The sequence below is a fragment of the Artemia sp. Qi Xiang Cuo genome, chromosome 9, assembly GCF_049724085.1.
Source record: "Artemia sp. Qi Xiang Cuo chromosome 9, ASM4972408v1, whole genome shotgun sequence".
Classification (NCBI taxonomy): domain Eukaryota; kingdom Metazoa; phylum Arthropoda; class Branchiopoda; order Anostraca; family Artemiidae; genus Artemia; species Artemia sp. Qi Xiang Cuo.
In genome coordinates, this window is record NC_142802.1 from 44,103,263 (window position 1) to 44,125,680 (window position 22,418).

The 22,418-nt window shown below is 35.2% G+C and overlaps 1 protein-coding gene across 4 annotated transcripts in view; it reads left to right on the forward strand.

Moving 5' to 3' along the window:
- Positions 1 to 20,836, forward strand: part of nsl1 (non-specific lethal 1) — an 86,687-nt gene extending 65,851 nt beyond the window's left edge. For all 4 annotated transcript variants that reach the window (XM_089094598.1, XM_089094597.1, XM_089094596.1 and 1 more), the window contains exons 10-12: positions 9,880 to 10,025; positions 12,279 to 12,416; positions 19,357 to 20,836. In XM_089094598.1, the coding sequence (XP_088950724.1) occupies positions 9,880 to 10,025; positions 12,279 to 12,416; positions 19,357 to 19,404 (332 nt within the window). In that variant the 3' untranslated portion in view covers positions 19,405 to 20,836. The remainder of the gene's footprint in view (positions 1 to 9,879; positions 10,026 to 12,278; positions 12,417 to 19,356) is intronic.
- The last annotated feature ends 1,582 nt before the right edge of the window (positions 20,837 to 22,418 follow it).

The following is a 22,418-nucleotide window of genomic DNA, read 5'->3' on the forward strand; positions in this document are numbered from 1 at the left end:
AGTTAGCTGTAGTGTGTACGGAAATTAATTATGTTTGGTCTATTATTAGTATAGGAATCTCGTCATTTCTACGGATATTTTAAGTTTTCTCTGCTTCGTTTTCAAAAGCACTGGCAAACAGAAGTTTCTTATGGTCTCAACCAGGGATCGATGGCTGGCTATCGTTAAAAAAGTGGTTTGGTAACACACTTTTGCTACAGTAGGGGTGAAGGTGGATTTTAGGGCAATCAATGGTGGTGATTCCGAATATTTGGACGCACTGGCTCACAACCGTGTAGAACAAGTTGATATTTGTCTATGTGCCCAAAATTGGCATCGTTGCACAGCTTATTTTCTGAAGCTCTGAAATCGACAGCGATTTATGACAAACTTTCTGTATTCTGAATCGCAGAGATAAGAAATCTTGGGGGTATTTTTTATTATTTTTTTTATGCTAATATTTTTTTGTCGAGAATTTCTTTAAGGCAAGTTTACTTTTTTTAGGTTTTCTTCATTATCTTGAACATTTTGGTGTGTTCTTGATGACGATAAGTTTATATTTTAGGGTGGCCGGCGTTTACCCCTGCGGAACCCGTGGAAAATAAGGCTTTCCAAATCTGAGAATTTTATTTGAGTTTTATTATTTTCGTAGGGGGAAGGCATTTTGGCACTTGTGTATTATGCGCCACTCACTCAAGTTAACGCTGTGTAAAACTTGAGAACTCGTCACTTCTTCTTCGTTACTTTAGAAATAAATTTGGGCTATATATTTGCATATTATGGGGGGAGGGGGGTAAAGTATAGCGGGTCCGCATGCAAAATGTGTTAACTGTAAGTATTCTGCATACTAAATAGATAGATAGAGGAGTATATTTTAAAGCCAAATATACGGCCATGAACATAGTAAAATAACATAAATGAAAGGCACAAATAACATCAACTTTGATCAGCGATCATCATAAAACACTTAAATGAAACACTACATTAACTTAATAATAGTTCTTAATAATTATAAAAACGGTCAGTGGGAAAAAAAAATTAGCACTTGGAAAAAACACTTAAATGAAACATTACATTTACTTTATATATTTTTTTTTTTATTTTTTTTTTGTTATTTAGTTAACAAAATTTCCAGATACCTAGAAAGAATTATTTTCTGACTTCAAACTGCCAAATACTTTATTCCCCCGGTAAATACCCCCTCCCCGTGGAAAAGAAGGCTTTCCAAATTTGAGAATTTTACTTGAGTTTTTTTTTCGTAGGGGAAAGGAGTTTTGGTACTTGTGTATAATGGGCAACTCACTCAAGTTTACGCTGTGTAAATCTCGAGAACAAACCGGTTTTTTCGTTAGTTTTTTTTTCAGTTTAGCCCGAGACAAGACAAAGACAAGTGACAGAATATATGGGAAATGGTTGGGAAATATATAATTTGGGCTATATATTTGCACATAGGGGGGGGGGGGTTGGTAAAGTATTTGGACAGTTTGAAGTCAGAAAATATTTTTTTCTTGGTATGGCCACTAAAAAATTACAGAAGAATAGCGAGGTATCTGGAAATTTTGTTAACAGAAAAAAAAATCCAGTATAAAATAAATATAATGTTTCATTTAACCCTTTGATGCCTGAATATTGAAAAAAGAGAGGAAAAAATTCCGCGCCTGTTTCTGTGCTTTATTCAAGGTCATTCCGCAATGAAAATGTCAAGGAAAAAATTTATTGATGAAAGTGAAGAAACTACAGAATGGTTCCCACAGGCAACATCCGGCAGTAACAGCACATAGTCACACATCGCCTAGCTAGTGGGGTAAGATAGGAAACAGTTTCTGTTTGGCGTGAAACACAGCCACTTCGCACTTTATACACTTCACCTTGGAGTGGGCTTGAACACAAGCTCGGCACCTCTGTTTGCTGTCTATCCAAGCTGGAAAGTGTTCCTGGCCGTCGAGTCTCGTCGAGTCTGGTGGGCGGCAACTATACTTTCTTTTCTTTTGGGATAGAGCTTCGTTTAGTGGTCTACCTCTCGTGTCGCTGAGGATGCACTAGACATTGAGGCGCGTGCAACTTCCGTTTTGAACTGCAGCAAGTTTATGGGTTTTCGTCCAGTAGGAAGACACCTGCGATATAGGATCCACCCATTTACAATGGAAAGGTCAAACAAGAAAGAGAAATTTCGCATGTATCACTTATTTCGAGACTTAAAGTCAATTCTGTGCAACTATATCAGCATATCGGCAAGATCGACACTACCCATAAAGCAATTGTATTCCTTCACGCAGTGTGGTCTCTTCATTTCTATGGGCTCTTTTTGCCTGCCATCCCACCTGTCACAGGTATCTTCAGGATCCACAGCTGTATAGGTTGATATCAAGTGAACCGGCTTATTATCAAACCACTTCACCACTACAACATTTGACTGCGTTTCCACCTGCCAGTCATACGAGCCTCTTCCTTGCGCTTTCATTTTGCTATCTAGTTCCAAAGCGCAGTCTTTTAACCTGTTTACTCTAACTGTAACCAGTGTAAGTATACTCTGGTCATTTAGGGTTTGGGCCAGGTCTAGTAACGATAACCAGTTGTCGTAAAAGAGCTTGTAGTTCATGTGGTTTGGGATTCCCCTCGCAAGTACAAAGTCAGCACCGACCACCAAATCGCTTGTATCAACTGATTCCGTGCCAGTGTATATTTCTAAATCATACACAAATCCACTTAGTCCCGCTCTGGAGATGAACTTGTATCCCCACTTATATGGTTTTTCGGATTTTACTGCTTCAGCAATATTCGCTGCTTCGTCGGAACTATTTGCTCATCAATGACCTGGTGTTCTTCCGGATGTATCTTCATGCAGTTGGCTCGAACCTTCTCTATCAAGGGACGAATTTTATGAATCTTGTCGTACTCGTAACCAGGGTCTCGTAACCAGGGTCTCCCTGAGGCTTGTGCGATACATTGTCATTGAAATGCAAATACTTTTTTATCAGTTCAAATCTGTCACGTGACATAGCATCGGCTATCACGGAGTAACGAGTTCCGTTTGACCAGTAGCTCTGATAGGAGGGCATTTTCACTATTCCTGTAAACGCAAGGACTCCCAGGAAACGCTCAATGTCAGTCTAAGAAACGCCTAACTGTTTGCCATCTTTCTGAATTGCATATATATTCGTCTGATCGCGTATGTTGCTTACTACTTCTTTATCGAAAAACAACCTGAGATATTCCAATGGGGTCTTGCCGCTCATTTCTTGGTCGACTCGAAGTTGATGTTTCCACAGAGTGTCTGGTGGGACAAAATCTACTTTCCTCCAAGCAATGTCTCTTCGTCTCATTGGTTTGGAAGTAGGAATACTTGGGGCTTGTTGTGGTCGGGTTTCTTCACCTCCATTAGCTTGAGACTCACCTGACTGTCACAGTCGTTGGCCTCAATTCGGCCGGTTTCTATTTCAGCTTCGAGCAGTTCTTCTAAAAATTCGCCAGGAGGAACAAACTGCGGATCAGATGGGTCTTTATCTTCACTTAGCAAGTCTTCCGGGTCAGAAGCATCATCTGAACAAAGAGCAAAATTCACAGCTTTTTCCAATGAAATTGGGCGTGAACGTAGTTTCTTCATAATTTTAGAGTACTCAAATTCCGCTATTTTTGCTGCAGTGGATGTAGATTCGTCCATTGCAACCCTAGAAAAGACATATTGGTTGGGGAGCTTAGTCAATCTTACTAGTTGTATCTACAGGAAGTTTCGTAATTTAGCTACAGAAAGTTTAGTATTTTACTATTGACAATGGCAACCCCAAGCTCAAGCTGTTCCGGATGGTTCCTTAAAGGTACAGATCCTATTTAGCATGGTCGAACCATCAGAAATTATAAGATAGTGGCGTAAAAACAGTGGTTACAGGATATCTTAGCATATCTTACTCTCTATACGTTCAGTCGCCTGAAATGTTCCCATTTCTGACGGATGGTTCATCTAGGAACCACGATTCTTCGGGCCCCTACTTTCGCTTAATTTCCTCATTATAGATGCAAACGACACTTCATTTAAACTATCAGACCTTCCTCTATGCCAGGCCAGGGAAATAAAAACTAGAAGAAATTATTACATTGTCAATTACAAAAATACATGCCCACCTTTGTGGAAAATCTAAGGAGGCAAAAAGTACTTACTTCGACGGTGATTATCTCACCCAAAGGTGGACATCATAAACTGACAAAAATACTGGGAATTGAGCTCTTTGACTATCACACAGTGGTAGCAAATCCGAGGGGCTAGCTTGTTTAACTTTTATACTAAAAAATCCTTACATTTGTGGTTCCTGTGTGAACCTTCAGGAATAAAGGGGTTTTGTGTTGTTTTTTTTTTTAAATGACCGTTTTTCCAAGCATTAATTACTATTATTAGGTTAATGTAGTGTTTCATTGAAATGTTTTATGATGATTTCTGATCAAAGTTTATGTTATTTGTGCCTTTCATTTATGTTATTTACTGTGTCCATGGCTGTATATTTGGCATTAAAATACACTTCTCTGTCTATCTATCTAATATGCAGAATATTTGTACCAAACACATTTTGTATGCAGACCTTCTCTACTTCACCCCCCCCCCCCCCCAATATGTAAATCTGTAGACCAAATTTATTTCTAAAATAACGAAAAAACTGGTGTGTTCTCGAATTTTACACAGCGTAAACTTGAGAGAGTGGCGTGTAATACACAAGTACCAAAATTCCTTATCTCTCTACGGAAATAAAAAAAACTCAAATAAAATTCTCAAATTTGGAAAGCCTTATTTTCCACAGGGGGAGGGGTATTTACCGGGAGGTAAACGCCTAGAACCATATTTTAGATAGATTACTTGTGCATTTTGAAGCCAAACAACCGCCATGCTGCTTCTGGAGCATTTATCGCGATAAAATTTACTCATATTGAAATACAAATGCAATATTATTCTATACTAATTCCCCCAAAGACTCCTAGGCCTGTAAAATAATCAACGAATGATTTTATGGCACCGTCGTTAGAATATTCTCTTGTATTCCTTTATAAAGATGTCTTAATAGATATTTCATCAAACAGTTCGTGGTAACGAACTGTAAGTAAGGAACGGCCCGGCTCAATAGTAACCGAAACTGAATTTTGATACCAATAGATACATCATAAGAATTTGATTTTTATGCTGATTTCAAATATATAAGTTTCATCAAAATCCTGCGAAAATGCGCCTTATTTTCAAAAAAAGGGGAAAACATCCCCTAAAATTCATAGAATATTAATGAAAATTGCGCCATCAGATTCAACATATCAGAGCACCCTACTGTGGAAGTTTCAAACTCCTATCTGCAAAAATGTGGAATTTTGTATTTTTTACCTTAAGAAATATCACGGATGAATGTTGATCGTATTAACCCAGGGGTGATCGTATCAACCCAGTGATCCTAGAATATCGCGAGAGGGCTCATTCGAACGGAAATTAAAACTTCTATTGCCCTTTTTGGGTGACTAAATAAATTGGAGTCGAAAAACCTAATAAATGTATGGGGATGACTTAATCCCCCACAGTCCCCGGAAGAAGGGCTGCAAGTTATGAACTTTGCCCATTGTTTACATATTGTTTTGGTTATTGGTACTTATACAAATGTTTTCAGGGGGTATTTCTTCTGTTGGGGTGGGGGGTCGTAGGTTTACTTGGGAAGATTTTTCAATGGAGATAGGGGAAGGGAATTTTCAATGGAGATGGGGAGGGAAAGGGGCCGCCGGATTTTCTATGAAGGGGCCGCCAGATTTTCCAGCATTATTTAAAAAAACAGGTCAGAAATTAAATAAATAAAAAAACAAGTTTATTCAACTGAAAGTAAGGAGCAACATTAAAACTTAACAAGAACAGAAATTATTGTTCATATGAGGGGTTTCGCCACCTTGTCAACACCTCGCTCTTTACGTTAAAGTTTTTTTAATACTTTCAAAAGAGCTATTTATTCTAATTAACGGCCTTTGTGATTCAGGTGTCATTCTTAAGGAATTGATACAAAATTTAAACTAGCGTAAAGAGTGAGGTATGTACGAGGGGGCGAACCCCCTCTTATACGTAATAATTTGTTAATATTAAGATTAGCATTCCAACTTTGAATGCATTCCCCATGGTTCTAGAGGGTCTCTGAACATTCACCATCAACTATGGTGAACTGAAGTCACTGAACACAAAATAAACTGAAGTCTTTAGTCACAATAGCATGTAGTGTCCGGTTGATTTTAATAAATGAAATTTACACACAAACGAATCTATCAGGATCTTCATTGTCATTCGCTTTACTTTCTGTTTTGAGTATAGGTCAAATATGAGCGTGTAGTAATCCATATGGTACTTGTATATTATTCAGTACACACTCAAGAAGTGAAGTAAGGTTAATCATAATGAAATATACCAAAATATCATGAAAATACAATACTTTAACAAAATTAGGGAAACTACAACAGAGAATTATGGTGGGGGGGGGGGCACAGAACGCATTATATTAAATACCTAACAAAACGTAACCCAATCAAAACACCATCTCTATATATTAAATGTTTAATAAAAATATATCTACAGCGTAGGTTTCAACTGAGCCTGATCTAATTTTCTTGAATCTTGACAGGCATAAACCGGTTATTGTCTGATCTGTAGATCCAAATTATCGAGGGTGTACCTTATAATACGGAAGTACCATCCATGTTTCTGAAACTTGGCAATATGAAGTCCAGCAGTCAGTGTACATAATTTTTTTCTTTTTTCATCCATCAATGCTTGAAGTTTCATTTTTGAAACTTGAGAAACAAAATCTGATTTGAACTCAGGAGATTGCCTACTTTCGACATCCTCCACAACTTTTGATCATTTAGGGTCGCATATCATAGGTACAAAGTCAGCCTCTCCATGATTTCTTACTATTGCTATAAGATCTTGATAGTTTCGTATCTTGTTCTGAGGACTACCTTCAAATATCAGCGGTAGAACCTTGCTCTTTGTCAAAAAGGATTCCTGCTTCCAAAACTTGATTTTGCCAGGGATAGTATTAAACCTATGTAATTATCAACGCGTAGCGCATTTCGATTCACTCTTCAAACAGTAAAGATGATTTGTCTCAGTCTTAGTTTAAGCATCAAAATACTGCCGTGCTAGTCTTGCTGGAGAAGGAAATTAATTAAATTTTTATGCTGGATAACTAGGTCTCTAACGGAGGTTCACATTCTGCATTAAGGAAAGCAATGGCTACTTCATTATCCTTAGAGCATTATCTTTGATCTAAACCATGATCTTGCTTATTATCATTGCTAGTGTTGTTGGCTCAGTGCAATTCAATTCCGGATCTTGAATAGCCTTATTCAACTTGGAATAACTTCTTACGTGCTTGAATAAACGAGTTATTGTCAGCCTTATACCCACTTACTGCCTTCAAATCGGGATTGCACTAGCCCTTCAGCATTTTTTGCTGTGCATACTCTTTCCGGATTAAGAAAAAACAATTTTTAATTTTTCTTGGATTTTCATTATGTGGATAAATGCATCCACTCTAAGATACATATTTTACAGTTGATTCTGAAACAGTAGGCTAAAGATTATAACCGGAGGGATGTGCCATATTGTCTTCAATTGATGTAAAACCAAATGACCTATTAAATGATGCTGTATTTTCATGACAATTCTGCGAATGACAATGTTGAGATGTCAACAATTTTTGGAACAAAATAGACGTTGGAATCTATTGATGAATTTGAATATTTTCATTTTCTCGAAAGTTTCGTTCTCATTATTTTTCGAATTAGATATCTCCATTCTTAGCTAATATTTTTCGAATAATCTCCTTGGCAGCATTTTCTTTCCCCGGCTTTATAAATAATTGAGTGTATGTCTTCTAGATGTCTCAAGATTAGTTTCAGTCTCAAAGTGTCTCAAAGTGGAAGATTAGTTTCAAGCTTCCATTTTTTGAAAATTATCGGGCATCTTCTTGGTTCAACATTAATCTCACATTCCCTTAGTTAATCTTAGTTTTGCTCGAAAAGAGTTTGGATTGGAAAATCGTAACAGTCACATGTCTTGCACTTAAAATTTCATCATATCTTTTTTTGACATTTTAAGCTTATTAGAAAATTTTGTGCTACCCGATCTACAGCAACGCGTCATAATATCCTAAACTCAAAAGTACTTAGTTTTTTTATTATATAAAATTTTTTTGTTTTTGTTTTTCAAAATCTCGGCTCTTAACTTATTCAAACAGGAATAGTTTATTGCTTCGAAAAGAATTCTAGGTATATCATTTTGTATGTAAAGTTCAAAAATATTAGCTGTTTTTTCCCAGAAATTAAGTTCTTGTGCAGTAATTTTTTAAAGTTTTGTTTTGCCTGGAGCACCAACGAATCCATAAAAAAAGCTATTGATTGAAAAACAGCCTGTCTGGCTTACCTGGAAAATCCTTTAGTTTTGAAGGTCAATTCAATCGGACTGTCCTGAACTCATAAATTTTTGGCATTTACTCAAAAAGAAGGGGGAAGGTTTTTATGATTCAGCATTATATATAAAATATTTGCTCACGTCTCTCACCTATAGGGAAGAGTGTATAAGGACTTGGTTTATAGGAGAGAGTAAAAAACAAAAAATACACTATCATTTTCTGGGGCTCTTTTGGATCTATTTTGAGGTATGATTCCCCTTCCCTCCCTCCCCTTTGTAGGCTGATATGTATGAGGATTTCAACAGTTTCAAGTCACTCTGTGCTAAGGGCCAAATTATACTATGTAGTGTAGAATACCACCTCTCAGCCATATTTGATATTTCGTTGTGTCATTAATGACATCTCTTGTCATGTTTTTATTGTTTTGTCTTTTACTCTGTTTCTCTATGGCTATTCTTAATATGTTTTAGCCACCGCCGTATGCAGTCGATTAGGGGGGGGGGCATCCGGTTTAACTTCCTCTCTGGATTTTTGTTATGATTCCCAAGTCTTTCTAGCGAAAATACAAATATCCGGGTATGTTTTGCCCTCTATAAAAATAAAATGAAAATAATCCAGAGAATGTGCTGACGGTTCTGAAAGGCTGAAAGTTCTCGTAAAGATATTCTTTTGGCAAATCCCCTCCCTTGAAAGAATATCTGCTATATTCTCTCTCGTGATCTCATTAAAAAAAATCTTCTGTTTCTAAGATCTTCTCCAGGATTACTTGTTTTCCTTCAAAATCATAGGATAAAGTGTGCCATGATTTTATTATTACTACTACTACTACTGACAAGTCACTGCAGTCCCAATCCGCCTAAAACCAATGCAGCTGCATGCACACTTACTCCTCAATCTATTCACAATTGCACCCCCCCTCCCTTCCCCAACAAATTCCATTTTCTTTTAAATCCTTCTTCACGACATTTTTCCGCCCATTCAGGGACGACCTGCTTTTCGTTTGGCCCCAGACGGTTGGCCAGAAGAGAACAATCTTTGCCATTTTGTCATCCTTTATCCATAAAACGTGTCCTAGTTACTTAAATCTTCTTTTTTTTCAGCCCCCTTCACCTTCCCCAGAAAAGATCCTCGCACGAAAGTTTGTTGCAACTAATATAATATGACATAACAGCCCCTAATTGAGAGACTCGCTTATGGGGAAAGTACACTGTACCCTTGTTCCCTTAAATATGATGTCCGAGGATATTTCTTAAATAATTATAGACCGACTAGATCCATGTAAATAGTGGAAATATTTAAATTTAAGTTTAATATCTGATCGGGTTGTCCACGTATAACTCAAACCAGCCAAAGAATTGGAAAGTTTTTTTTTCTTTTACAGGATCTTTACAAGTGACCTCTCTGGTCCTCTGAGTTACCATTATATTGGTTCTGAGATTACTTTATCATAAGGTTCGATATGAGTTTTTCTTCTTTGTTGTAGGCGATTTTACTGAGCCTGAAGAATCCTTTATTGTACCAGATAATCAACGTCGTTTGAACACTAGTTCTATGAATTTGAGGAAAAGAAACCCGTCAAGTAGTCTGAAGTCGGGAGAGGATTTCTCATCAAGTATTGGAACAGAGGAGGTTAGTTTCGCTTCTGGAATAAGGGGAAAAGTCACTAGCTCAAATCGATTAACTTAACGCTAAAGGGAGAATGATCTACAAAAAAAAAAAATTTTTGGAGATATTTTCTAGTTCTGTTTCGTTCTGGCCAAATGTGGTGGGGGGATCTGCCATTTTCATGCTTTCACAGTACAGTGAAAAGGAAGAGAAACTGCTTTCAGCAATCGTCTTTCCATTTCTTGTATGATAAGAATAAGAAATATCTGAAACAAACTCGACATGTTTTATGATTGAAAGAACAACAAAACTTTTACTTGAGTACAAATGAGACAATTTATTATGAACAACCTGTTAAATTGAAATTTGACAATTAAAGTTGCTTTATTTTTGTCTTTGTACAAAAAAATAAATACATTAATGTTGTACGACTGGAAATTACTCAATTAGTTGTTGTACAAATTACTCAATTATGCTTAAAATATGGGAACTACAAGTTTCATTGGAGTATAGCCTTTATTTCATTTTGAGACATTCAGTGAAAAGGGGGTACTTTTCCAAGACACTAAGTTGATTGATATGTATATAGCAATGGTAACTTCGATGTCCCATTCTCAGGGAATATCCTGTTATAGTTGCAATAGATAAAACAAGAATGTATTTAATATTTTGAGTATGTCTAATACTTCAATAGGGGATCTTTTATTTATGAGAAATTAAGTTTTGTCGAGTAATATCAGCTTTTCTGTGGGTCATTTAGTTGTGTTTATACCCCCCCCCTCCCCCACCTTCTTTTTTGGCTAATAGAATTCTCTGTACATCCAAGGTAACAGGTTCTAATATATTCCTGATGCGCAAGCTCTAGTAAAAATCAAAAGTCCCAGCTTCTTTTTGTCTAGATCTTGAGCTTTATAAGTCTTGGAGCTGTACACCTTCATTTATTACTCAGAAGGTAACAGGAATCGAAATATAGTGAACGAATAAAAATCAACAATAAGAATTATTTGTTTTTCGTTTACTGGTGTCTAGTTAGCGTAAAAGATAAAATAAGAGGCTTTGATGTGTTGTTTTCTTTGTTACCAAGTGTCACCGTAATTAGGAACTTACCCTTTTACTATAATTTATTAGTTGCTAGTCTTTATCTAACAAGGACTTTTAATTCGACTTTGCTACCTCTTGGTCTGGTAAGGAAACCTGAAATGTTATTAACTGATATCGAAGGTTTTCTATTTAACAAGCCATCTTAAGATATGCTTAGCATGACTAATTTGTAAATAGTTTTGTAATTACAGTTTTGTTGCAAAAGTCAAATGAGGTTAAATTGCTTGAGCAAAGAAAAAGCATATCAGTAGTTATGATGAGTTGACTGTTCATAGTGCTTCCTTTGACCCAGAATAGCGATTGTTCGAAAAACCATTCCAGCCAAAATGTATTTGAATTTAATTGTATAATCGACTCAAATATTTAAAATCAAAGTTTGTTTTCCTTTCTTGAATTTGGGGATTGTGAGATATATGGAGGGAGGTGAGGGATTTTATTAAACACCTGAGGTGAAGGATCGATGGTCTTCTAAAATTTTTCGGAAAGAGGGAATTGATGCCCAAAAAATAGGCTGCCGATTGTTCACGTATTCCTATGTAAGGTTCTGGTTTTGTCCATTTATAAATTTTAATTGAAAGGGAAGAATTGCCACTTCCTCAACTTTATCCTTTCCTTGTATAAATACTGTCAAAATATTATCAGGTATGGTGATGATAGTGTTGTGTGTATGGTGACGATCGTGGTATCCATGGCAAATTAATAAACCAGATATGTATCAAAGTTTATGATTTTAAGGGTGATTTATACCCTATAAGTGAATAGAAACCGCAATAAAACCCTTGGTTCATAGAAGAAGGCAGTGCATTTTTTGATGGTGCCAAGATGAGCTGTGGCGTCTACTAGTGGGAAGGGGGGGGGGGGTCTTTTACCAAACAATGAATATGAATTTCATAGTTTGCATTTTTATCACGTGTTCTCCATTGCATTTTGAGTTTTCACTCCCAAAATCTTTTTGGTGAGTATGAATGAGTCTAATCATGTTTATGGACGAATGTGTGGGAAACTGAGTAAGTAATAAGCTGTTGTGTTTCCTCGTGTTCAATTACTTACTGTAATCTCTTTTAATATTATCAATGTATTAACTATGGCCCAGTAGGGCTTTTAGTCCTAATAAATCATATCATATTAAGTTTATTGTGTTAAAGTAAGAATGGTTGTGAATCTATTTACTTGCAGGAAGAAGAGTTAGGTTTCCCTCGTCGCCGTTTTCCTCTGTCTGAATACGCATACCAAGCTCTCTTAAAGGAAGCAGACAGTGCTGTTAATGGTGAAGATTCAGTTAGAAAGAAACGATTGAAGTTAACACCGGGAATGGTAACATATCCTTTCTTTAAGTATTCGCTGTTGTTTGTTTATACAAATAACAGAGAATTGAGCTTTAATTAATAGGATAGCAGGTTTCACTCATTGACAAATTTAGTCTCGGCACATCATAATGATACTAATTTTGGATTTAGAACCCTTCTCTGTTAATCATACATATGTCGAAGGTGCTTCTTCTACTCTTATTGAGTCCAATTATTAATTATATTTCTCGATTTCTTTGTTCTTTTCTATGTTTTGTGTGTTGATAGTATTTACTGATTTATTATAGAGGAGGGAGGAGGTATTTCTTCGAAGAAAAATGTTCACTGTTTGCGAATGCTCTGAAAACATGGTTTTAGGACAAAAAAAAAGCAAGAGTTTCAAGTACAAAAAAAAACTTAAATTTGGTTAATAAGTAAAATTCAGGTAATCTGATAGCCCCAAAAGATGTGACTGGGGTAGTATATTTTTTTTACCGCTGTGCAAAATAGTAGAACTCTCGAAAATTTGTTGAATCCTAACGATATACTCTAGGATCCTTTTTCAATTTTTTGTTGTGTAGCTTCTTTATGCTTTATAGGGCAAAAAAAATGTCAAAATTAAAAAAAAGGGAGGGGATCTCAAATCAAAAAGACCCATTTCGGTTTCCGCTGTAAAGGTAGATGATATTCAAAGATTTTTTATGTTAAACTTGTTTTTTCTTTATTTTAATACCCAAATAATTTTTGGGAGCGAACACATGTGTTTTTTTTTATGATTTATCAAAATATTGCAAAATATATACATTCGAAACTGAAAGCGACGAGACAAAATATAAACCTCCTCCTTGCAGCTTGTAGCAAAACAAGATAAGAAACATTTGCTATGCCAGATAATACAATTAAGATTCCATGGATTTTCGATGTTCTGGTTTTTTCACAAGGACTCAAAACTTGGAGTGTATTCCGATCAAAAGGAATGCACTTGTTAAAGGAGTTAAGGACTTGTTAATTCCGATCAAAGGAAGGAATACCTTGTTAAAGGAGTGCATTCCGATTAAAGTTGCAATATCATGTTCAATATCTTCAAGAAGCTTATCGAGGAGATCTCAGGTTCTTTAATACAAAGACAAGAAGTCTTGAATTTTTCCAAGAAATTTGGTGGCGGGTGTTTTTTTATTATTATTATTATTATCTTTAAAGGGTGATCAGATATAACTGGACGTCTTAGAATACAAGAGCCAATTGGTTTGAAGGTAAAAGTAAAATCATAGTCCCCTGTTTAAGCAAAGAAAACGGATCGTGCCACAGAAAAGTGTATGTCAAACTATTTCTGGAAAGTTAGGAGGGGATATACCCCCCAAGACCTACCCTCATTTTACATATACGAAATCCTTCTTTTTCTGAAAACCGGTTTACAAATAGTACAATACTGACATAAAAGAATCGGCTTTTTAGTGTTCTATTTTCGGTTGACTCTGTTAAATGCCATCTGTATAAATAAAGCTTCGATGGTAAAAGGTGCTGCTAAAAATGAACTGAGAGTATTGTCATGAAATGTTTGCCAAACCATTCCGTGTCAAGTCAAAGACTTTTTGACTTTATTAACATAATGAAAAAATTGTAATAATTACAGATGTAAGATGAACAATCCCACTAAGCTAGGAAAAAGTTTAAGAACTTCGACTTCAGATAATCATAATAGTATTTGTTTATTCATTTCAATTTAGCCTTTTTAAAGATACTTCTGCTAAAGGGTATGGTCTTCACATTTGTACTCTTAATCTTTCTAGGGCTTTCGATAGTATTGTGCATAATTAGGTTCTTTACTCTCTTTATAGTCATGGCATTCACCATTATTTATTTTTCTTCTTAAGTTTTGGTATAATAAATCTTATCTTTGAATTAAAACTAGTGGTGTCCTTTCTTCTTTTATTGTCCCTGTTCGTCGGGGTGTATGGCAGGGCGGAGTATTATCTCCAAGCATTTTTAGATTTTGTATTTCTAGTATTCTTGAGAATATTTCTTCTATGTCTTTTGTTGGGTTAACTGCTATTTCTTTACGCTCTTTAGCGTAAAGAGCGTGGTATTGACTAGGGAGCGAATCCCCTAGCATACGTAATACAAATATACGAATATAGAAGTTCGTAACGTAAGCCAAAAAAAAGTAAAATTTATATGCAAATTTCGTTTCAATTATTCATGTACAGTGAGCCAAAATCAAAGCTGCGGTAATTCAAAAACTTTCAGAAATTAAATAAAGAAAAAACAAGTTTTATTAACTGAAAGTAGGGAGCGACATTAAAACTTAAAACGAACAGGAATTATTCCGTATATGAAAGGGACTGTCCCCTCTTCAACGCTTCGCTCTTTACGCTGAAGTTTTTATTGTCTTAAAAAAGCAGATTTGTGACTTGAGTCAAACTTTACCGCAAAGAGCTAGTCGTTGAGGAGGGGACAGGCTCTTTCATATACGGGATAATTTCTGTTCGTTTTAATTTTTAATGTCGCTCCTTACTTTCAGTTAAAAAAAACTTTTTTTTATTTAATTTCAAAAAGAACCCAAACTTCTGTTTTTTCAGGCTCAGAAAATTGTCCCGAAAAATGGATTCCTGAAAATACAAAAAAGAAACCGAATGTACTGTCAATGTAAAAAAAAAAACACACCAGATTGTTTCTTCACCAAAAATTAAATTTTATGCTTGGTCCCGATTGAATGATTTGTTGTGGATTAACCCTATGATAAATAAACTAAAATCAACAGGTATTAAAGGATGACTGCTAGCTTTAATATTTATTTGTGGATGAATGGGGTGCAGTCAATGTAGTTTTACTGTAGCGTGATCGAAAATGTAGAATTAACTGGGAGAAACTAAGGTGGTGGGTAGCCCCTCTACGAAGTATTTCTATTTACTTAAGTCTTAATTCCTCTAAACTTGCATATCCAATTGAGTTAATGCTTGAAATAATAAAAGTCAAATGTGACACATTAAAATCCAAGATTTGTTTTTTTGTGTTAGACAAGGGGTGGATGGTTGGGGGTTTTGGGGGTTAATACAACACGGTTACAACACTCGAAAAAAACAACATATTCTTGGGTTCAGGCATAGAATCGGATAATATTGTTGCTTAAAAGGCAGTAGATCATGTACTGATAATATAATCTTTCTCTCATCAGTTCTAAAGTTGTAAGCAATATTTCGAACAGAAGACAAATTACCAGCTTGTAAATAAATGGGAAAGGAAAGTACAACCGGGGGAAGCTTAAGTTAACTTCCTTCCTTCAATCGTAGTTGATGCTGTTCGTAAAAATCGATTGGGAGTAGATTGATGCTATGGTAATTTAGCGCCAAAGGCTTTGCTTCACTATAGTGGACCGCGTTAATAGGTTCCTCTCCTTTCTTTTTTTTATCATTATCTAGCAGCATTTTCACTACTATTATTTTTCGTATTTGTGTATTTTTTTAGACAAGCCCTTGGCCTACTATTGTGTTTTTTTTTAATATATGAATTATATGAAGGAGAAAAAAAAATTCAGGTCGACTAACTGAAGTGGTGCGAACACTTCTATGCTCAACAAAGTCATTTAAACCTGTTTTTACAGGCTAAAACGAACTACTCAGTTTTAACATAGGTGCACTTCACTTGACTTTTATAATCCAATGACCTCTGGTTGAATCATCAAACAGTTCGTGGTAACGAACTGTAAGTAAGGAGCGACCCGGCTCAATGGTAACCGAAACTGTAGAAAACGGAATTTTGATACCAATAGATACATCAAAAGAATCAAATTTTAATACTGATTTCAAATATATAAGTTTCATCAAGTTTAGTCCTACTTATCAAAAGTTACGCGCCTGAGAAAATTTGGCTGATTTTCAAAAAAGGGGGAAAGACCCCCTAAAATTTATAGAACCTTAATGAAAATCACACCATCATATTCAGCGTATCAGAGAATCTACTGCGGAGGTTTCAAGCTCCTATCTACAAAAATGTGGAATTTTGCATTTTTTGCCAGAAGAAAGATCACGGATGCATGTTTATTTGTTTGTTTGTTGTTTTTTTTCCAGGGGTGATGGTATTGACCCAGTGGTCCTAGAATATCGTGAGAGGACTCATTCGAACGGAAATTAAAAGTTCTAGCGCCCTTTTTAAGTGACCAAAAAAATTGGAGGGCAACTAGGCCCCCTCCCACACTCATTTCTCTCCAAAGTCACCCGATCAAAATTTTGAGATAGCCATTTTGTTCAGCATGGTTGAAAATATGATAAATATGTCTTTTAGGATGACTTAATCCCCCAAAGTCCCCAGGGGGAGGGCTGAAAGTTATGAACTTTACCCAATGTTAACATATAGTTTTGGTTATTGGGAAGTATGCATACGTTTTCAGTGGGGATTTTTTCTGATAGTGGGGGGGGGATTGGATCGGGGATTATATGGAAGGATCTTACCATGAAGGAAGTTTTCATGAGAGAAGAGCCATTGCTATGAAGGGGGCGCCGGATTTCCCAGCATTTTTAAAATAAATATCAGAAATTATATATAAAAAAACAAGTTTTTTAACTGAAAGTAAGGAGCAACATCAAAAATTAAATCGACAGAAAACATTACGTATATGATTGGGTTCATCCCCTAGTCAATACCTTGCTCTTTAAGCCAAAGATTAGTTAGTACTTTCATAGAGCTATTTATTCTAATTAACGGCATTTGTGATTAAGGGGTCATTTTTAAAGAATTGGAACAAAATTCGAACTTTAGCTTAAAGAGTAAGGTATTGACTAGGGGGCGAACCCTCTAATATGCGTATTGAAAACGTAGGAAAAAAGAAGATCGTTACGTGAGTAAATTCGTAAGTTGCGTATTTTTATTACTAATAAAAACGTTCATAAATGAAATTAAACAGGTTTTGAGAAAGACATTTAACCAAATAAAGGTAAAATTAATATTCAATTTTTTTTTTATTATTCATGTACGTTTAGCCAAAATCAAAACCTGTATTAATTCAAAAACGTTCAAAAATTAAATAAAAAAAACAAGTTTTTTTTCACTGAAAGTAAGGAACGACGTTAAAACTTAAAGCGAACAGAAATTATTCCGTATATGAATGGGGCTGTCCCCTCCTCAACACCTCGCTATTTACGCACAAGTTTGTCTTTCTCACAACTCTATTTTTTTTTAAACCATAAAACAATTGTGCGTAAATATTGAGGTGCTACGGCGCGGACAACCTCCTTCAAATAAGGAATAATTTCTGTTGGTGTTAATTTTTAATGTCGTTCCTTACGTTCAGTTAAAAAAAAAAATCGTTCTTTTTTTTTTTAATTCCTCTTAAAATCCGAAGCGGAAAATGGTAACTAAGTAAAACAATTTATACGAGCTGTAAAATATGTGTAGGTTTGTTAGTATATACTTTGAAATAACAGATGAACAACCAGTGTTTGAGGTTAAAAGCATAGAATGAAGTTCTTTTTTCACCATCAAGCTTTTATTAAATGACTTTGACTTTATATGTGGTTGTGTAAGTGCAGTTTTGTCTCTTGGCTTGGAGAGCGACTCGAAGCTTTCAGTTCTGTTTGTTGGGGGGGGGGGGGGTTACAGAGATTTGTAGAGAGTGACGAAGTATTTTTCCTCCAGTCCTCAAGAGAGTTTACGTGTTGTTTGTTTTAAGAGTATGTACTACGGTCTTTTTGCATTTCATGTCTTTCATCCGACAGGTTCTTTGGGGTTGTACATTATAATCGTCGATTAAGCATGTATTTACCTTTGAATCAAAATTATAGAAGAAAAAAGTTCACCGCAAAGATTGGAGCAAAGAAGAATTTATATGTTGGGAATGTCCATGTTTATAGAATAGACAGAAACCATCAAATGGTTCAGCAACATAAAAGATATTAGAGCAGATGTTTTTATCATACAAAACATAAAGGCACAAGAACCAAGCATAACATAAAAGAACTTTGAAAAACTAAATAGACATGCCTGATAGCATTTTCAGTGTGCCTAGTAAATAACCTAAGGCTACCAGATTACTTCCTGCTTTTTCTAGGTATATGGTGTAAAATGTTCAGTTTTTCAGTATAATTATTATGCGACATAGTAGTATTGAAGACATCCCAATTGTACTTCGTGCTTCCTATATTAAGAAAAAACTATCAACTTTTCATAAGAAGGGACGAGGAAGAGACTCTCCGAACTCAACAGTAGACTTTACGGATGTATTTGTAAACTTAAGGTAGAATAATTAGCATCATTATTCAGTAGAAACTGAGTATCAAATGCACTAAAACGGGCTTAAATGGTGTGAAGTAGTTGACAAACGATAGCAATCAACAACGACACTGAAAACCTTCCCAGTTTAAACTTTTCTAATTTGTGAGCCCAAAAGTTTTATCCAATATACAGGATGTCCCAGAAATTGGTTTATCTGTTTAAGCAATCCCAAATTTAGTATATTGTAAAACCAGCTTATATGAAACGCACAATTGTTATCTAGGTCGCCAAAACAGTTAGCATTAAAGTATCTAGAATCTTTGCGTTGCGGCGCGAATTAATGGTCATAACCAGTGGCGGATCCAGAGGGGGGGTGCCCCCCTAACGTAGTCTAAAGTAGTGTAATTTACTTAATTAACGCACGTTTGCGTTAATTAAACTTGCTCCTAATGCAAGTTTATCAGATCAACCTATTTTGTGCCACCACCACCCCCCCCCCCTCCCCCTAAAAAAGTCTTGGATCCGCCCCTGATCATAACATCAATTTTCGATTAGGCTCTATTTTTTTTTTTTTGGTTTAGCAACTTTCGGTTAAGCTTGTATAGTGACACTAAATTTTAAGTAAAACATCCCTTTATCCAAATTCGCGCCATAGACCGCACGTATTGATATTAGAGAGAGAGGGGATGGAGCACAAAAGACTGAATTGTACAATATAAAGTAATCGTCACTGAATGCATTACCATTTCTTTTAATTTCAGATTGCGGAAGAATGGATGAGCTATGGAGAAAGTGACGATGATAAATGACAATATTTTAGGTGAGGGCTTCCTTGAAGTATTTTGCAACACCGTTAGCTATCGGTTAATCGTGTGTCAAAGTCAAAATGAAAGACGATTCAAGTTCCAGAAACTGCTCAGAAGCTGGTGCGAGTGCAGACTATTTTGGTCGAGTCAAAACCAAACAATATACATAGGATGACGTTGCTTCGGGTTGATTTCCATCTCCGTTATGTTTCAGAATCCCTGTTTTGTTTTTGTTTTTTCGTTTTTTTTTTGTTTTTTTTTTTTAAAATAATATCAGTTAATAGGAGTCCTAGAATTGATTCCGTCTTTTTCTTTCTTTTTCAAATAAAAGAACTTTCAAAAATAAAAGAACGGGGTTGGTTGGTAATGCAGATACAGATTAATGTTCTTTTTTTCTCATAATCCATAATTAAAAAAGAGGGTCTTGTACAAGGTTCTATTTTTACTGACTGTTTGAAAAAATGAGCAATCAATTTTGATTGTGTTTTCTTCAAAACAAAATATAATACTTAAATAGTTTTTCATAGAAACTACAGGGAGAGTTTCAGTGTGATATTTAGGTTAGTAACTTAACGTAAAAAAAAATTTTTATGCCAATAACATGATCTATAGGGTTATATTTTATACATATTACATAGTATTCAGTTTTAATTTTGTTTAAACGGATACTTATTTTTATGTGTGGATACATAATTGTAAGCCTACAATTTATTTTCTTTCTAATAATGAATTATTCAAGAATAGATTAGTTTATTAAGTTGAATGATTAATTTAAATACTAAGAAAGGAAAAATCAAACTCGGCTTCACAAGATTTTTTAGTGTTGCTAATTATCTAAAATTAGGTCTACCTGTTTTGCATAAGTCTTCTTTGCGACTGCCTAACTTCGCTAGGGGGAATTATTTTTATTAATGAATGACCCGATTCTTGAGATAAAATATCACTTACTTGATCAGTGTGTAAGGATGTGGTACAGAAGAAAAGGCTGAATATATTTGTTTGTAAAGCTGTTGCTTTTGTTCGACGAATGGATAAGTGATGTAAATTTTTGTTATTATTTTGTGCTCAAAGAAATGTTTTTAAGGATTCCTTTCTCTATTTTTTCCCAGCGAGATAGTAATTCATTCGTCGATCTAACTGCCTAGTTAGACTTGTAAATATTTCGTGCAACTGTTCACATATTTTGATTCAAGTAAAAATAGTTGGGTTAGTTTACATTCTAAATCAAAGTACCTAAGTTAATCGGTTTTTCGTTCTTTTCTTTTTAACGTGGAAAGTACATGTTGCTGTGATTTATTGCTGATTTGTTTCATAATGCCTTAATAATAGTATATTTACCTGAATCTATTTAGGTGTATAAGAGTTTAATTGTTCCTTTAAATTCAGTTGTGCTTATTTGATTTTTTTATTAATTAAAATAAAATGTCAAGCTGAACATGTGTATGATTAAATTTTCAAATAATAGTGGTGAGTCTCCAGAGAGGCTCACAGGTTTCTGACTGGTAAAAAACTGCCTTGTTTGTATCAACCTCGCTCCCGCAAAAAATGTTATCGAATTAGCTATTAGAAGCCGAATCGATCCAGAAGACGCATCATTTGTTAGATTTTAGTGTCAGACTACTTCATTTACTCTTTATGTTTTATATTCGTTAGAATATTCCACTGAAATGAAAATTAATATCCAAAAGCAGCACCAGACAGTCTGGATTGAAACTTGCTTAAATACATGAAGAATCAAGCACGTTGACACACTGAGAATTCACAGATATCATATCTGATGGCTGGTAGATTGATATGCAAACCCTCATTTTATTTTTTTTTTTTTTTTTTTTTTTTTTTTTTTGTTAAATATTTTTGAAACAATGAAAATGCAACTTGGGCTATACAAATTCAAAAAAGGGTTTTAAATTTCATTATAGATTGTAAAAATGGTATTATATGAATGTCTTCACGTAAAACAGTGAAGTTTTGTTTTTAAGTAAAAAATATACCAATGCTTTGCAAGCTGCCGAACAAAGCGGGTGGAAAGAGATGTCATGAATATGGAATTCCCGAGACCGTTATGTGTGAGGGACAAAGGCCTAAGCGAATAGAGATGACAAAGAATTTATAATAAATTCTACGGAATTGTTTCAGAGCAACGATCATGCATATATAGATATAGATACATTTCTCACAATAGCCCCATGGGCCATGGATATTACAAATACAACAAAACATAATAAGTACAAACACTTTTGAAAATAGCACTACAATAGAAAACTTTCCCTATGTCTCATCCCCACACTCACAAAATTTCCCAAATTTTTAATATCCACTTTGAAACTACTTCCTATTTTATTTTCTAAACAATCTCTATGCATGGCATCCCTCCCAAAAATTTCCCTTATAAGTACCCTCAGTTCTTTGCAATAACACATAAAATGTTCTAAATCTTCAGACTCCCCGCAAATCGGACAAGTGAAGGGACCACTCAGTACATTAACCCTCCCTAAATACTTTCTTCTCCCCCCAGAAGCGGCATAAAATTCCCCCTTACTGATAAAACCCATTTTAAAGTATCATTTTAGAGCTAAAATTTTAGATATATTCCTTCTCCCCAAGTTTCTTTAATTTTCTATATATTCCAAGGGATTTTGACCTAACCTTTTCTTCTTGCCAAACCTGGATCTCTTGATCTTGTAGCACCTTTTCTACAGATTTGCAATCAATCCGGTTTCCACCCCAGGTCCAATGCCATTATTCCACCAGCCTGATATCCCACAATTGTCTAGTATACTCTAAATTTGCACAGGCCATGAATCTTTTCTTTTATCCAATACCATTCCACTGAAAGCATTTTTTGTTAAACGATAATCCTTCATAGCAGTAATTTTTTCCCAATAACCTACCATGCGTTCTAACCGTTTATTTCTTAAGCTAAAAAGACCCAGGTCACCCTTTATAACAATGCTATTAAACTTTTTATATAACCCTATTAATCTTTTAAAATAATAAAGCTGTATTCTCCCTATTTC